The sequence below is a fragment of the Drosophila gunungcola genome, chromosome 3R (assembly GCF_025200985.1).
Source record: "Drosophila gunungcola strain Sukarami chromosome 3R, Dgunungcola_SK_2, whole genome shotgun sequence".
Classification (NCBI taxonomy): Eukaryota; Metazoa; Arthropoda; class Insecta; order Diptera; family Drosophilidae; genus Drosophila; species Drosophila gunungcola.
Genome location: NC_069139.1, coordinates 11,107,203 through 11,125,674, shown reverse-complemented (window position 1 = coordinate 11,125,674; position 18,472 = coordinate 11,107,203). Strand labels below are relative to the sequence as shown.

The following is an 18,472-nucleotide window of genomic DNA, read 5'->3' as shown; positions in this document are numbered from 1 at the left end:
CCTTTGCCTTTAAAATGAAACTGCTCATTAGGCATGCAAAGAAAGCGGCAACAAATGGAAGGCAAATTAATATTTGATATGCTCTGGCTTTCGGGGAAATCCTCTCATCTTCACTACCTCTCATCCTCATCTGAGGACCTCAGAACGGCGCCTGCGCCAACGAACGTTTTTCGGAGTCTCGGTCTCTCTCGTTTCGGAGTCACGGTCCTGAATAGTCCTGTAAGCTCGCCGAGATAGACACGGAATCAGTTCCAGCACGCGAATCCTGCCGCAAGGATGCCCGTCCGCCGCCGTCGGAGAAATCAGTCACAGGGGTCGAACCGGGGAAAGGGAAAGTGCCATCGCCACATCGCCACATTGTGCCACATTTAAAAATGAAAACAGACGAAGAAAGTATGAAGTGAGGGCAAGTGAGGAGCATAAGCAAAAGCAGAAGCATAAGCAGAAGCCAAGCCAAAAGCCGTTTAATAACTAAATCGCACGGAGCCATCGTTGGTCACGTCCCGAGACGGATACACAAAATGCCTCTCTCCGCGTATCGGTGTGTGCTCCAGCCAGCCCCTGCCTTAGTGTGAGTGTGCATACCTATAGGGCCGTAGCACCTAATGTGGCCAACATACACACGTCGGCCAATACAATAGCACAAGGCCCGCTCGTCCTTGTCGCTCGCCTCGCTGTCATCGTGTGCGTGACCGTGTCCGTATTCGTGTCCGTGCCCGTGTCCGTGTCCGTGCCCGTGGGTCCTTCTGGCCGCCGTGGGTCCATGTGTCCGCTTCCGCCGAACGGATATATTTTCGAAATCCGCGCGATTAACCCACGCACCCAGTAAAGCTGCAGCAGACAGCCAGGCAAAAAATAGACCTACCAAAGGCACTTTTTTGCGCCATTGTTGAACGGATTGATTGGTGAATTGGTGATTGTGCAGTTGTTCAAACGCTTTGATTGCCGAATTGTGACATTGTTGAGCGCTGTTGGTTATTGTGCAACTGTTGCTGCTGAATGAGCGATGCCAGCAGGGCCGCCTAATTATTGCGCATTGCGCAATCGAATTTCAAAGCCAGGACCGAAAGTAACGCAATAGAATCTCAGATCGGACGCCAAGGATTGGAGAGGATGACGTTGATGTCATTGGGCAGTCATTGCGGAGACCCGTAAGTGAAGGAATTTAATTTAATGCGCCACAAGGACGAGCGAGAAAAACAAACAATAAATGGGGTCCCAAGTCCGAGGGACTGACCGGCCAAACTGCGGTCGCCCTTTGTCCGCCTTTTCCGTTTGACAGGTCTGAAAAGTTGGGAAAAGAACAACAGAATAACGTTGTTCGCTGGCCGGATAAAAAAACTTTTGTTTAATTTCCATGGAGAGCGAAGGGGACACACGGCGAGGCGATAATTCCGCTGTAATAGCTGCGAAAAAATGAACCTTTTTTTTTTTTTTGCCAGGAATCAGGAATCAAGCAACTGGGCAAGTGGGCAAGTGGGCAACTAGGCAACCAATAAGCCGTCGGCTGAAAGGCTAAAAGTGACCAAAACAAATGGCGGCAACCGGACCGGAGTGCTGACCCTTGGAGTCACGCAGCTAATTGGACTGACAACAAATGTATATTTTTGAGTAATGACTGGGATTATGAAAGACCGCTCTAGGAGCCCCGGACGTCTCACCAACTGACTGATTACTGAGTTGGAGTCATAAATAATGAGCGGGACACCCACGACGAGGTCTCGGGGGAGCCATGGCAGTAGACTGACAAATTTGCAAAGAGGAAGACGAGGAAGGAAGACCGAAAGCAATATCGAGTTTATCCAGATAAAACTATATATAGTTGACAAGGTCGTTTAGCCAGCAGCCAGCAGCTCAACTTGGGGAAACTTTTTAATTTCATCCTTCGAGAAGTTTTTGACTTTTGCTTTAGTTTGCCATTCAGCCCCTGCCCCCGCACAGTTCCCCCCACGGATTCCCCCTTACCTTTGCGATGCCCCGTAATTGCTTTAGCCACATGGCAACGGAATATGGTGGAGCTCGCCAATCCCATCGCTCACGAATGCAGTTCCTGAGGCGGATCTGAAACGCATTTGGTTGCCTGGCAACCAAGTCGTCTTCATCCGGCATTAACCTCATTAGCCCGTCGTTCAGATGTATTTTCCCCGGACGGCGATGGCTCTTGTTCTGTTAATTGGAATTGCAATGCACTGAGTTCCATAAATGAGCACACATAAGTCGCCGAGAATCAATAAATAATGTTTAATCGTCGGTATATGCAGGAGATCCGTAAAATAATAATGTTTGCAATTGGTTAAACCGCTGGGAATATTTTACTCATAATATATTCTTGGCAGTGACAGTTGGTCGATTGCTGACCCACTTTCAAACCTTATTTCTTTCGACAATTCATCTAACACCATAAAACTTTAATTAAATTAGAGAGTCGTTTAAGTGGTCTAATTTCTTTAATAAGCTAGCCAGTTTGGCTTGCGTGTTTTGGAAAAAAAAGATACGAGATAACACTTAATATTTAATAACATAAAAAAAAAGAAATCCAAATGGATTAATTAGTGACCCACATTTTTTTAATTCATTTTATGGTTTTAATAATTAATTAAAATTGGTATTTTCCCAAATGTTTTAATACTGAGAAATATAATGAATTTTTATTTGATTATTTATCAGTGAGGTTATATTTATGGTTTCATTGTGTCATTTATTAAGGTTTATCGTTATTTTTCAATCTTTTGGCCATCCAAGAGCAATGAAACTGACTGTGTTAAACAATTGCCGAGAAGCGGGGACAATTTTGCGGTTGGTGAGCGAAGCATATTGGCTTGGCCCACTCCACGAATCCCTCTACCCCACATCCTGCATATATATATATATATCTCCCATCATTTGTCCGGCAAATTACATTCCTATGGCCCCCAGCTCATTTCCAGGCGCGTCCTTTGCCTTTGGCCCCATAAAAAGCGCTGGTAATAATATTTCCTCCTTTGCAGATTATTAAAGCTTAATCCGTAAACGAAGCAAATACAGCAGCCGGCAGGAGCGGAGCACTCCTCCGTGCCATCAGAGTAGCAGCAGTAGCAGCAGAAGCAGCAGACCTAGTGGAGAGCATAAAACATGTGGACCACGGACTGCCCGAGAGCGTTGAAAGCGATTTGCCTGGTGCCGCTGTGGCTGGTCCTGCTCCTCGGTGAGTTTTTTATTTCACATTAATGATTTTATTTTTCATACAGTGCAAAAAAAAATGTTGGCGAAAAGTTCACAGTAAAAAGCCTTCAATAAGAGAATTTAAAAGCGAAAGATGGCGTATGACTTAATAAATAAAACTAGGAAATTACATATATAATCTCAGAGTTTAACATTTAAAAATAAAATAAATTGACATGCAAAGAATAAATACAAATAACACGTTTTCCGATAATTAAATAATGTATCACCATCAACAATTATACAAACATTGTTAAAACAGAAATAATTATTTAATTCATGCTTATAATGGCTATTATACATATAAGTTAAATTTGCCAATATTTTACTTATTTAAAAAATAGATCTGTTTTTAACAAAGTCTTCATATTATATGAGGCGAAATTCAATTGGCAAGGACTTTATTCATGTGAAATGGGAAAAGTGACCTTTTGCACATGTAAAAGTACATAATTGATGGGCGGTTTAAGTGATATTTTGGTCCTGTGCATGTATTAATGCGACTGCATCCCCTGTTTGCTTACAGATTGCGGCCTGGTCGGCGGCGAGGTGCCACCGCACTACTGGGAGACCCCGTACTCGCAGCCGTACTTCGACAACTCCTCGAGGCGCGAGGTCACCGCAACCGTGGGTCAGGCGGCTCTATTGCACTGCCGGGTGCGGAATCTGGGCGATCGAGCGGTAAGTGGGGTCAGCAATTTTGCTTGGGTGGTGGTGGTTTTGCTTGGGTGGTGAAGCTCCCTCTCGGCAATTAATATGCCCATGTTGCCTGCTGCTCGTCGTGCCCCTTTGGGAGCAACATTATATTCGCATAAGGCATAAGGCAAAACAAACGACCTGCGGCGGTCGTGTGGCAGATTTGTAGATTACTTTTAAAAGATTACGCCATAAAGTTGGTGGTCTGTGGGTTGAATGCGCCTCGAACACCCAATAGCACTTTGTGTTTGGCTCGCTCTGGTTTGCACATTTGTAACACGGCTTCGCTTCCGCTCCCGGCGATTTGTTAGCAATGCAACAACACAGGACCTGTGAGCCACCCTCTGACCCTCTGACCCCCGACCGCCAACCCCTCTAACCTTTTGTCCCTTGGCAAGCGCTCTGTGGCTGTGCAATTATGCGGTGTAATAAATTTTACGTTGTCCGTGTCTTGGGTCCCGTGGCCCCCGTTTTGCGCCAGGAAGCGACAACGATGTCAGCCACGCTCCTTCGCCCGCCCAACTTTCAGCAAGAAGTCAGTTGAATTGAGTAATTAACGCCGTGCTGTGGAGCTCTGGAGCTGGAGCTGGAGCTGTAGCTGTAGCTATGGCTGTATCTGTAGCTGCGGAGCTTTGGGTCCCAATTCCGAACTGTGTCCCTAATCCTCCGGCACAGGCATTGTCTCCCGTTATATGCGGCTAATTGGCGATGTCTCCAGCACGTTGCATACGCCATGCTGCATGCTACATGCTGCACGACTCCCAACACGGGATTCATTTGCCAGTCACTCAAAGTAACCGCCCAAGTTCCGTGCTAATTGATTGTCGCAATATATGCATGACATGAAAATTTTCCTCTAAATGGCATTTTTGCAATTCGTTGCATACTTCAGGGGAGTGGGTGGGGGGCAGACTCAAAGGAAAAGCCGATGGAAAACTAAACGATGTGTAATCACTTTTGGGAAATGTAGTTTAAGTGAAGTAAACTAGTTCATTGAGTAGTCAGTTAAATGGCTTAACTTTCTTTCTTAGCACAAGGCTTTCGTAAATTTTGAATTTTAAAGAAATAGTTTAAGCATACAGGTAGTTAAAAAAGGGTAACTAATTAACATTTGTATATTTTTAGTTTGCATAAGGCAAGAGGTAAAAAAACAATTGTTCAGTTGTTTTAATTGTTTTCAATAAAAAATAGCTTAATAAATATTCTTATGACGACACACAATAATTTATTTAGATATTTTTTGTATTTCTTTGTGTTAATCATATTATCATATTTATCATTAACATTGTTACGAGAATATGACATATTTCGTTATGCCTTTAGTTAATCGGCTTATAACTTATACTTTTGTAGCAAATTGGTTTTTCTGTAAATTAAAAGCTAAATTCTTTTCATTTTGCATTAATCAATCATTTTATATTATGAGCAGTATAAAAACGCTGTTTCAAATACGAAATTTCATTGCGAATGTGTTAATTGTTTGGTTTTCGCTTTTTTATGGGTATTCACTACCAATCGAATAATTGCGGTGATAACCAAAGATTCGCCTTGAACTTATTTGCACTGGGGAAATGCAATTAATTTTAATTGATCATTGAAAATTAGCGAACGGATGTTTAATGAATGTGTTTTAATTTAAATATAAATCAAACGGATTCTTTATGAGCCCGACTGGCCAGGCACTAATCCATAATTAATTGAACCCAAACAAACGAGCAAATTAAGCCTTGCACAATGGGAGTGCTTTATTTCCTCTTGGCAGAGGCTGCCATGTACTCGAAATCCGTAATGTATATAAAACTATTCTGAAGTGAGCCCCACTAAGTAACCCAATGGCAGCCATAAATTAGAGTCCAGACAAAGCCGAAACAGGCAATTAATGAATTTCTAGTTGCCCCGCCCACAAATGGCAAAACTTTGGGCAACCATTTAAAGTTGCTCAATTTGCTTGGCAGCTAAAGTATCCTTCAGGTAGCACAATTCTGGCAGCGAACACAAAGAACGAGTGGCAGGAATCCTTTTAAGCCACTACACACTTTTGTTTCTCGAGAAAAATCCGGCTAATTATAAGAACATATAAAAGCGCAATTTTATTAGTGTTTCGGGAAACAAGCCATGCAGAACGATTTGGTGACTTGCTCCCCAGAATACAAAGTGAAAAGTTTATATTTTGGATACATTTTAATGTCCTCAGAGACATGGCAAAAAGTTTTGTTCTTAAACTAAATTGAAAATGGCCAATTTAAAAAACTTAACTCAAAGCAAATGGTCTAATCTAACTATCTGCTTATGGACAATTATTATGACAAACAATCCATATCACAGACGATCTTATCGCTGTTATATCGCATTATAACTGACAGATTGGGTAGATAATTTTGATGGTGTCAGTAGCTAAGTGTCATGCAATTAAACACCCCTTTCCGTGCAATGTTCACCTTGCACCTGACATCCTATAAAATATCACCGCACAAATAAAGAAACATTTCCATACCATGAACGAATGCGAGCAACTCCCCTTTGAAACACGAAATAATTTTTCATCCGCCACTTTGACAGCTGCATGAAATTTTTCATGCAAGAAAAGCAGCCCAAAAAGGCTTTTATTAAATTTGTACCCTCGTTTTTCTGAACATGTAGGTCAGCCTTTTTATTTGTGCCAAGTGGTTACAAAAGTTAGATTAAAATGCATTTTTGTATATAAAAAGCAGCGCAGTTTGGTGATGATAAATATAACGCGATAGGTGGTTTTTGTTTTGAGGCCAGGGTTATTAAACTTATTAAACTTCTATCATTGGAAAACCCTTGAATTTCTGTCACTTGTTCAAGTTTAAGGCATTGAGGGGGAGACTGTAAAGTATTTCAGCAGCATCCGTGGGCTATGTTTTATGGGCTCCTAACTTATTTAATGGCCTTTTTTCTGCTCCCCCCAGGTTTCGTGGATAAGGAAACGCGACCTACACATCCTGACGGTGGGCATTCTGACCTACACGAACGACCAGCGCTTCCAGTCGCTGCACTCCGAGGGTTCCGACGAGTGGACGCTGCGCATCTCATCGCCACAGCCCCGGGATTCGGGCACCTACGAGTGCCAGGTGTCCACCGAGCCGAAGATCAGCCAGGGATTTCGCCTCAACGTGGTGGGTGAGTATCGGGGACGATGGAGGCGATGTAACTGGCCATCAAGTGGGCGGAGTGCTAATTAATGGCCTGCCCCGTGTGGCTTTTTATTACCTCTCAAATGGCAGTGTCGCGGGCCAAGATCCTGGGCAACGCGGAGCTCTTCATCAAGAGCGGCAGCGACATCAATCTCACCTGCCTGGCGATGCAGTCGCCGGTGCCGCCATCGTTCATCTACTGGTACAAGGGCAAGCGGGTCATGAATTACTCGCAGCGCGGCGGCATCAATGTCATCACGGAGCGCTCCACTCGCACCAGCAAGCTGCTCATCGCCAAGGCCACGCCGGCGGACTCGGGCAACTACACGTGTTCCCCGAGCAGCTCAGGTAAGTCGTTTTGAGTGCCAACTCCCCAGCACACTCAAATAATGGCCAAAAAGTCTTAGACACACAGATAAATGATGGAAGTAGTTCACGCTGAAAGCCCTTATTTACCAGGGATTAATCTTTGACTCTAGCAAAGTTTTGAAAGTCTTGGCAACTTGCTTAATTTTTAATTTAAACATTTTGGTTCTTAAAATAGCAGCAATCTGCACACAAGTCTTCTAAACTTTTGAGCTTCTCGGATGTGAAATTAAGAGCATGACTGATTGTGCTATTAGCCAGGGTTTTCCTGGTGGGCGTATTAAGTTATTGATACCTTTTATAAATAACTCACTGTGTCCCATGTGCGTCAGCCATTCTAATGGGTACTGACAGAAATACCTGCTAACCTTTGGAGCCCTTATTTGTGTGCTTACTATTCTATTTTAACAACCAAGAAAGACTTCTTCAGTGTGTTAAAAGCATTTTCCTTTTAAGTCAGTAAAATAAGTTATTGTTAATTGAGGGTAGCATTCCTGACTTGTTTTCCCTCCGGCAAAGAACAAAGTTTCAAGGACTCAATTGAAAACAAAATGTGAGTTTCTTATTTTCATACCCGTTACTTGTAGAGTAAATATGTATTCGGTCAATCTATTGACTTATAAAAAAATTTTCCGAATCGGACGATTGTTTTAGAAGCTATGAGAATTATTGTAAGTTTTCCGACAAATGGCGCCAGCCAAAACGAAATTATTTTCAATTATTTTTAAATTGGTTAGCTAAGTAACGGGCATGTAATAGTCGATTAAAGCGTTTCTTCTTGTTTTTGTTATTTTATTGGTTTAAATGAAATTCGATAACTTAAATTTATTCAGTTGCCAAGAACGTGCTGTGTCAATTTCCCAAGCTTAATTTGAAATATTTGGTAACCGGGTTATTTTTCAATAAAAATTCTTCCGCTGTGTATGGTAGACTCGGAGCAACCAATTTTGCGAGTGTGCCCGGGGCAATTATTGAGGACTTTGTGAACCAGCGGCGTTTCCATTGCCACATTCATTTCCCGCCTCCCACTCGTTGCAGATTCCGCCTCGGTGGTGGTGCATGTCATCAACGGGGAGCATCCGGCTGCCATGCAACATGGCAATAGCAGCGCCAGCTCCCTGCGCCCCCTTCCAGTGCCTTTCGTCCTTGCCACCAGGATGTCGATGACGGTGGCGGCTGTCGCCTGGAACTGCCACTTCAACTTCAATGGCAACTGGAGCCCCGACTGGCATTGGCATTGGAACTGGAACAGGAACAGGAACTGGAACTGGAACTGGAATTGGAGCCACCTGGCCGCTGGACTTTTGGGCATCTGGAGCTGGAGCTGATGCGGCTCGAGGAGGTGCCCCAAGTCGAACTCGAACTCCAAACGCTGAGCGACAGTCCCGGCCAAGTTGGGACTGAACCGCTCCTCCCCAGGTGCATTTAATGAGGGCGGAGGAGCGTCTTACGAACTAGTGTACATATACAGTGTGTCCTTTAACGAGTATTATCTATAAGACATTCCCGAGCAGGCAGACAGACGGACAGGCAGGCAGGCAGGCAGGCAGGCAGTATTACGAAAAAACTTTTAATCAACCACAGTCAACAGGAAAAGTCCAGGCAACAAACACTATTCATACCTAAGAAAATTACCAAAAAAAAAAACAAAGTAAACAGCAGCAGCTATTTCCCATTCATCACATAACTTAGCTGTGTTGTCATTGTATTTCATTTGAAATTCATTTGGTTTGACACAGGGGTATAATCACTACAAACCGGCCAAAAGTCAGCAATTATTAAAAACCTTTTGGCCTACAGTTTCATTTGGGTTCATTGAAGCAGACATGTCCGATTGTATATACAATAAAACACAAACATAAATTATTTGGGCCCTCGATTGTTTATTTATTTATACCAAAATCATTCACCCTGCACGAGGAGTAGTGAAAGTGAAAGTGGAAGTGGAAGTGAGAAGAATAGAGGGAGGTAACCTCGGATATATATAGATGGTTATTCAGTGTATATGGATAAGTTTTTATCTGGTTGTCAGCCGCGAAATTGTTCTACGTAGTCCATCATCTAGTTACTGTGTAAAATATTCATACTTGATAATTGTACATTTAGAGGTCGGTTTTAAGCGGTCTTGATAAGACTTTTAAGCGATAAGAGCGAACGGGTCGATGTCGATTCGATCACGGTTCAACCAAAAAAAAAAAAATAAAATAGTAAATGAAATTAATGAAATTATTAAACTAACGAAAGTGGTAAATGAAGCTAACCAAGGCGGAGTCAAGTATGTTTTTCTGTTTAAACAATGCAAAAATAAACGAACAATGTTTCTCCATAATAAATGAAAATATGGTTATGGTTAAAAGAAAACTGCGCATGCACTAATCGTTTTTCTCATTTCGTTGAGGGGGGATTCAGGGATTCATGTGGCAGCAACTTAACGAGCCACATAATTGGGGGGTAAAAGTTTCCATCCTATTATGGCAGCATTTAATTAACGTCTGATTTGGTGGCCCGTACGCGTTGCAGAATCGCCTCGATCATCTTCATTATGCATACGCTACGTTGGCCCGCAAATCCGACAGCCACTGGCCACATTCGGTGGCAACCACAATCCATGGCCACTGCCGCAGCCGATGTGCCCCCGAAAATGAAAGACTAATTAAGCGGCTTATTTGCGCGTATTAATAGACCGACTTGTGGTCAGCTCAGCATGTGTTATGTGTTATGTGTTCAACAAAAACCAAGCCGAAACTGGAAGTGGAACTGAAGCCCAACTAGCAACTAGCCGAGTGGCTAAACCAACATGTATTTATGTTTCGATTTAAAAATAGCAAAAAAGCACCCCACGCAAACAGAGACACCAGCTATACACACACTGCGGCGCTGCAGATATGTACTGTACAGCCAAAATGGACTTATAACACTGTGTGGCAGCTTACGTGACAGGGATCAGGGGAAAAAAGGGTGCAAAAGTCAAAGGAAAATAAATGGTTTTTGCCGCTTTTATTTACTTAAGAGAGTGAGAGAGACTGTCCCGAAATGGGAAAAGGGAATGCAGCCAAGGATGATGCGGCAACGGAATCAATGTAAAGGTCGCAATTTATTCAATTGCCTTGTGCCAAGATATTTTTATGGCGTGCTCATGTGCCTGGACACCCGCTCTTTGGTCCTGGCCATGAACAGGATAACCCGGGACGGGACTGGACAGGACAGGAGAAGACCTAATCCCAAATCACAACGGAATTACAAACTGGTAATGGTTATGTGGCGGAAGAAGAAGGTCCCGGTGTCGGGACTTCTGGCCCCAAACCCCCGGCACATAATGGCCAATTGATAGCCAAAAGGCATTAACACGCCAAAGAAATTCCCCAGGCAAAAACAGAGATGTTGCCAAAAAAGGCGAGCAAATTTCCAGCTAAAATACACACACAACAAACACACACACTGAGCAACAGAGACGGGAAAATATTAAGTTCAAATGTAGCAGAAATCCAAAATACGTGCCATGACATAGAAAACAGCACTGCCAAGAGGGGGGTTGGTGGGGGGCTATGGGTGGTCTATAGGACAACGTAACCAATCCCTCAGCCACCCCCCCTTTTGAGCCACCCCTCTAAATGAAACTAACTCCTCTGTTTAGGTGCGCCGTGCGTGCGTGAAGCTAAAATCACGTCCAATTCGATGCGTTGCCTCGAGAATTTATTGGGGGAAAGGTCGGAAAATTCATACATCGATATGTTCAGACCCCACCTGATCTGATTGTGTGTGTGTGTGTGTGTGTGTGAGCACATGGAGAAAAACATGTTATAAATTCAAAAACTGATTTACGGGAACCCCAGTTGTAGGTGGCTCAATATTGCTAAGAGTCCTATATATCAGCGATGGATTTTAATTCAAAATAAAGTAATTTAAACTAAGCAATCATATTTGTTATATGTATGTAAATGTTTTTAGCCATGAATTTAGAAATTTATAAGTGGTATTATTTCTAGACCGGGAAACATATGCACTTTTAAGATATCATGCTTTAAAAGCGCTCAATTTGTTAAAGTCAAAACACAACATCATGCACTTCGCCGCCGTTTGTATCCTGGCCTTCCTCGTCTGCGTCCTGTTCTTCCTGGCAGGCAGTGATGCGGCGGACACAACCACAACCACGGAGTCCACCGCCACTGCCACTACCACCACCGAAGCCTCCTCTTCCGAAACAACTACCGCAACTGCCAATACCGACACATCATCAAGCTCTTTACCGAACTCTGCACAAGAGGCCAAGCAAAACATAACGCCATCGGGCGCTGACGTCACCATTAAGAACACAACTAGGTGATGGACATCCCAGATCACATCTGCCGAACATTAGAGGAAATATAACACATTAGAAGTTACTGAACGCAGAATAATGGGTTCATTGCTCATTCTAGATTTTTGGAAGACAAGCAATTCGATCCACTCTCATTTAAAACTTTCACATTAAAAACCTATATGATAGTAAGTAATTAACAACTAATCTTAATTATCATCATTCCAGATATGGTGATTTTGTTCAACCAATATAAGAAAAGGTGATACATTCGTTTATATTCGAAAAATTGCAAGTGGTCCGAAAGTGGATTTACTACTTATTTTTATTGTATTATTGGGAACATAAGTTTGACCTCGTAACAAATATAACTTATTACATATTTTCGCTGTGTAAAATAAATGCTCAGTGAAAAATTCAATATGAAATACTGGCACCAAGTAAGAAGACATAGACAAATGGCCACCAGTCTCTTAAGCGGATAAAAATGACTTACGCATCGAGACCATGGCAACTTACCTGGACTGCAGGACTCTTAAAAGTGTTTAATATTAAATGATATGAGCAACTCGACTGGCTTTATTGCCCAAGCATACCCCACTTTGCACCCCTTTTTTCTATGCTCCTTCTGCACTTCACTGAAAACGAGTGGCATAGTTAATGGCTCAGAAGCGTACGAGCGAATGAAGTGCAACAACAACTGGGCCAACAACACCAGCAGCAGCAGCAGGAAGTAGGAGGAAAACCGAAAATAAATTTATGAAATTTTCATCAACATTTTTGACAACAACAAACGAATTCAAGACGCAACGGGCGATGGGCCAAGAAAAAACATTTGTAAAATGGAAAATTGTGGGGAAATTGTTTAAACGCATGGAAAGTGCTCAAGTGCGATAGAAAGCTAGAGTGCGTAGAGAAAGACCTCAGGCACACAGGAAAAAACAGAAACTTTTCAACATGCGAGACAGACAGACCAATCGACTTAAACAATGCTGTTACCTGCTGTTTCCAAAATCAATTTGCAACTCCAATTTTAAGCACACTTAGGAAAATGAATATAGAGCGGAAATGGCAGGAAAACTCTGCGATTTCACATAAATTTATTATACTTATTTATTCCTTATTGGAGAAATGAGGCAATGTCCTTATTTCTTTAGTTTTTCAAAATCGTTTGCAACTGTTTCTGTTTCATATATTTTAAACCAGAAATACACATTTTAAATAGCCTTTTTATGCCATCAAACAGATTTATTAAGTAATTTCAAATTATGGAGCTAATTTAAATTATTCCTTTTAAATTTAAGTTTTAAGTGACAATGAAGAATAGTCGAATTTAATGAAGGAAAAGTTAATTTTTTTCCTGTGCTGAGTAAGTTGGGGAAATCAAAGAAGAAAAACCAGCCAGGCACGCCATGGCAAATGGAAAGCGGCAACAACAACAACGGCAGTAGCTAATGAAATCTCTCAAGTGCATGGAAATTGGTAATCGGATGTGTGTGTGTGCGTGCGAACGAGAAGGAAGGGGGAGGGAAAGGGAAGGGGAAGGGGAATGGCACCGAGGTGTCGGAAATGACGTTTGCGGGGAAAGTAGGGATCTGAAGAGGGGATAAAAGCCAAGTGAAATTACTGTGGCCAATTGCATGGAAACTACGCACAGGATGCACTCGAAAGTTCCGAATTTTGAAACAGTAGTTAGCAAGGGACTAAGTGAATCAACCTCAATCAGATAATCCCAATCCCAATTCCTTCCCCAGAGAAATTGCCGACGAATTAAGCACAAAACTTTTGGGATAATTTCTCAATTTCATACCCATCTTAAAGCACCAAAGTACCATTCCGTCTTCGGCTTGGATGATTTATGATTTGAGTCCACATTTGCATAGATACATTTATCGATACATCCAGGTAAACAAAAGACAATGGAGAAAGCCCCCATATTTTGGCCCATCCAAATATTTGTCTTGCTTGAAAGGAGGGCGGATGTGGGGAATTTAACGGTAATGTTAACGCTCACGGTATCGGCATAATCCCGATGGCTTTCCATATTGTCTTCGGCACCAGATCAATCGAGTGGAAAATGTTTCGACTGGAGCTGCGGGGCAATCGGTTTATCGGATATCTCCATTATATTTAGCCAATAATTGGCCCACAAGCGGGTAGAACAACCCATCACCCCCCCTTTGAGATCCAAGGATAACTTTATAAAGTGCTGGAGCACAAGGTGAGATTGCATTAGGAGCTGTCAATGATTGGACCAAAGTCAGGACAAAGGAACCACAAATTTGCTGAGAGTTTTCAAAGCAAAACAAAGGCGCCAGCAGAGGCTACACAAGAGGGTGGTTCGAAGCGGATTCGAAGGGGGTTCGAGGGGGTTTGCGACCAGCATAGCAAAGCAGCCACTTGTGGAAAGGGGGTGGTCGTCCTGCGGGGGAAATGCAGGTGGAATGACTAGCAAAGTCAGTTTGTCCCTACAATTGGCCCAAAGCGTTCTATTGTGCAGATGCTGTCCCCCATTTCCCCTGCATTCCCGGTTGCTCCTTTTCCTACTCTGGTCTGCTCATGTTACCCCTTAAGTCCAACTTTTTTACACACAGACTAATATTATATAGTTTTTCCTTCAAATAAAGGAGGTCGAAAAATGTTGTGTAACAAAATATTTATGTTTTAATTAAAGTTTTTAATTAAAGCTTAAACTGTTTTCAGGTTTTTTTTAACGCACTTAAAGTTATAATTTATAACGTTTTCCTAGGTTTGCACATTTAATCTCCATGAGTCGTCATCACATAAGGGGAACACTAGCAAGTGACTTATAAACATCAGTACTGTCTAGGGGGAAAAAAATTTATTAAAAAACACAACTATTGAATTGAACAATCTTAAGTTGATAAAAATTGTACAAACAAATCTAAGATTTCGTCTAAATATAGTAAATATATAGTTATATTGGTTTGCAAGGTGTTTTATGTATAATCAAGTTATTTAGTTTTGATTTTTTTTTGAAATTAGTGTATATTTTCTTAATGCGTTTTCTGTCATGCAATTTATGATTCTCTCACACTTTTCTTTCAGTGCAGAGAAACGGAAAGCGAGAGCGAGAGACTTTTCAGCTCTAAACGATAAACAGACTGACAATGGCAGCTGGAGAAGCTCCTTGAGCTTACGGAATCCCATAGAAAATACTCGATGCTGCATGCCGAAAAATCGTCGTTTATTCACTGGCCCCCAAGTTGGACCCTCAGAACCCCCAGATCCCCCCATTGGCATCCCCTTAACCCACTGAACCCCTTCTCCGGCAACTTCATCTCATTCCCACTCTCTGGGGTAGCACGTTTTTATGACTTAATGCTAACAAACGCATCCACGTGCCAAAATAATCGTCCGACTCTTTCTGTTGACTCGGCTCATTGTGGCTCGGCTTTATCCCAATTTTGTTGCCAATACGTTTTAGCCATGTTTGTACAAAACGCAAACGGATTTGCCAATGTTTATGCCATGGATTATTGCGGCATGCGTAAGCCTGTCTACGTGGACTGCCCATCCAACCACCCAGCCGCCGCCCAATTTTCCGGTGTGTGTGCGGGAAATCCGTGTGGCCAGAAAAGTGGCCAAGAACATAAAGCCCCAGCCATGGGCTATGACTATGACTATGGCCAGGTGCCCGGGCCGATAATGATAATAATAATAATAATAATAATAGCCCATCGGCAACGGAAATGGCTAAAAAGCCATCAAGAAATTTATGGGCCAAAACTGTGAGGGCCTTTAAAATTCAACCCATTTCGTCAGATGTCAGATTTGATGCTGATTTGAAGGGTGCCTTTGCAGCATCCTCGTGCTCTGGCTCTGGCTCTTACTCTGGTTCTGGTTCTGGTTCCCGCTCCATCCTGCAGCTGCCAATTAGCGGGCTATGTCAAATTGTCTCCCAGGCAGCAAGTGCTCCGAGTGGAGCATCCGCGTAGTTATAATGCGACATTACAGTAAAAAGCGCGCTGGTAAGCTGACATGCAACATTGCTGCAATTTTCAGGAACTACTGCCACTGCACAAGATGTGATGACGACTGCGATGACGAATGGGAGTGAAAAAGCAGAGCACCCAAGGGAAAGTATGGGGGACTGGGACTGGGACTGGGAAAACTCAACAAGAGATTGAGTAGAATGCTGGAAATAACGAAGGTTGCCGCTTAAAGCTGTGACAGCTGCTATTGCGTATCGTCTCCCAAGCAATTGCATTTTTGTAGCAGCATGGGGCTTAACCCCCTAATGCCGACGCAAACAGGATTAGAGGCCATGCCAACTGATTGCCCATTTGGGGACCATCAAGATTTGGTTAATTATTCAAGAGTTGCAAGTTGCAAATGCATTACGGAATTCCGGTTGAATATGCAAGAGCACGTGGCGCAATCAAGGCTAGAAAATACCAAATACACTACTTCATTCGATCAATTCAACTGTTTTTCCACACATTCTGCCACAAATTCCTTACATTTTTCTGAAATCAAGTGAAAAATAAGCCCACCATCTCCTCGTTCCTAATTTCCCTTGAAAATATTAGGCATATATGAACACGATGCTTAAATTCCACACATAAATCTACAAGTTTTCACATTTGCTTTGAATATTTTAAACACATTTTCCTGTTTATATATCTAAGGGTACACGTATTAAATACTCTGCAGTACAGTACAGTTGAATGCACATTTATATAATAAATAGGCAACTTTTTTGACAACCTTTTTTTTTTGGGAAAAGACATCGGCATTTAATTATCCGCATTCTCTAGGTCTCCTGCCTACATATGTCAAAAACTAAAAATATAAGCCCAAAAGCTCAACAACCGAGTATACATACATTGAAATCCCTAAAAACTATGAAAAAAAAACGAAAAAGGGGCCAGAAATCTATTTATGCCATGGCTATGATATCAGCAAAATTTTGCATCCACAGAATATGTACTGCAAAAATCAAATTTGCATACATTGGGAAAAATCGTTGGCCATATTTATATATGTGAATATATATGACATCGATGCTTACTGTAGAAATTGCATTTAAATATTTGAATTTAACATGCTTACACTTTATTTGTATATTAGCTTAGGTTTTGTTGATGGTAATTAAGTAGTTTAAAGTGCAAAAAAATTGTACTTGAAAAATAAGTGATGGCCATTGAAATGACTTAAATTTTTATTAAATTACCTACTCGTTTTGAGATGTTTTAATGTTGACTGGGCAAAAGAAAGGATTTAATTACATCTTTCGGTCTTTCGGTGGCCATCAACTCCGGTTTGATGCTCTATTTACAACGCCATCTGGCAGTTGTGCCAGTCATAGCCAAAGACCATTTCCAGGTTCCATTTCAATAAACGATGAAATCAAAAAGCACTATATTCGATCCGAATTCCAGCTAGTTCCCAGGCACACTGGCTTTGGCTCATTTGGCTTCCACATACATAGTTCATTTTCTGATGAGCGTGTAAAAAGCCGAATTTAACCTGCGGGCTTCACTTTTTGTGTGTGCGTTGGTGCGTGTGTGGATGTGTGGGTGTGTGTGTGTGCCTGTAACCGGGGCATTATCACAGTTATTCCATTAGAGAGTGTTCCTGGACAAAGCCAACTTAACTAAGCCCCTGTGGGTGGACTTGGAGCAGGGCGTTAAGAGATGGGAGGTGTCGTCGTTAATGGGTTAACTGGCAGCAGAAATCGCTTCATTTCATTCGACACATAAGGCAGTTTCTGGGCCCAGTGCATCAGCAGTAGGTTGTAGGTTGTAGTTTGTAGGTGGGAAGTGTAGGAAGTGGAATCTGTATCTGGGTAGTTCCTAATGGGTGGGTGTGTTATGGGGCAGGCACTGCCCACTTTTGGTAAATGGCCTGCCGTATGCTCATTTGTATTGGCTACAAATACAATTTGATAGTCCTGCTGCTGCTGTTTTTGCTTCTTCTTCTTCTCGCACAGGTCCTGCTCTCCTTTGCCAGGTATGTAGCTGCAGGCACAGGATACACAGACACACAGAAAAAATTCCAAGCATTTGGTATCTCAGGTTATGCAGCTTGAAAATCAACCAACAATGAAATTGCTGGGTTCAAAGAGGTGAAAGCAATTGAAATTTCATTTTTAAGACATCTTTAGACTAATGCTCTTACAAGCCCACTAATTAAACTCTAGAGAAACCATAGTAATAAGTTACTAAGTCACCCTAAGATTACATTTCTGCCCTTCCCTGTTATATTAATTATACCTTTTACATTAAATAATAGTGTAATTAAAAGTGTTGTTTATGCTAATTGGTTGTCATACTTACAAATGGGAGACTTACGTGTTACAATTCTATCCACATGTAATTAAAGTTAGGAATTATTGGTTAGTAAGCTTTAAAAAGAATCAAAGTTATATTTTCTAATAATTTTACTTGGAAATATCAATACAAACCAAATAACATCCTGATTTATACGGAATTTTGAGAGAGCGTTTATGAGATATGATGTAAATGTGGCAGGAAAATCAGATAACTAAAAATAGACTTCCGTTTTGTCGCTTTTGTGCCCGCCAACTTTATCTACGTCTATGTTTTTCCTTTAAAATATTATCATTGGCTCAGGTAAGGGCATTGAATTGGGGTTTTCGTAAAGTACTTTGAGTAACAAATCGCAGGCTATAAATTTCGATCGAATTCAATTGTCTGCCGGCTTTTTTTTCTTCCTGTGCGGTCCGCACACACACACACACACACACGGTTGAAAGAATACGTGTACG

General features: G+C 42.0%; 1 protein-coding gene and 1 long non-coding RNA gene across 2 annotated transcripts; one reads left to right on the top strand and one right to left on the bottom strand.

Moving 5' to 3' along the window:
* Positions 1–206: 206 nt before the first annotated feature.
* Positions 207–9,072, top strand: LOC128253493 (hemicentin-1). The gene is made up of 6 exons (XM_052981924.1): positions 207–1,151; positions 2,988–3,184; positions 3,728–3,882; positions 6,831–7,041; positions 7,146–7,403; positions 8,460–9,072. The coding sequence occupies exons 2-6, from the start codon at positions 3,112–3,114 to the stop codon at positions 8,747–8,749; spliced, it is 987 nt and encodes a 328-aa protein (XP_052837884.1). The 5' UTR covers positions 207–1,151; positions 2,988–3,111; the 3' UTR covers positions 8,750–9,072.
* Positions 9,073–16,924: 7,852 nt separating this feature from the next.
* On the bottom strand, positions 16,925–18,223 carry LOC128253661 (uncharacterized). Its single transcript, XR_008267475.1, has 3 exons — positions 18,149–18,223; positions 18,021–18,088; positions 16,925–17,181 (listed from the first exon to the last, which is right to left on the bottom strand). It is a non-coding gene; the product is annotated as an uncharacterized LOC128253661 (long non-coding RNA).
* Between the last annotated feature and the right edge of the window lie 249 nt (positions 18,224–18,472).

Coding starts and splice junctions, on each gene's coding strand:
- LOC128253493 (XM_052981924.1), top strand. CDS start 3,112: ATGTGGACCACGGACTGCCCGAGAGCGTTGAAAGCGATTTGCCTGGTG. Junction 3,185..3,727: donor GTGGCTGGTCCTGCTCCTCG/GTGAGTTTTTTA, acceptor GTTTGCTTACAG/ATTGCGGCCTGGTCGGCGGC. Junction 7,042..7,145: donor ATTTCGCCTCAACGTGGTGG/GTGAGTATCGGG, acceptor CTCAAATGGCAG/TGTCGCGGGCCAAGATCCTG.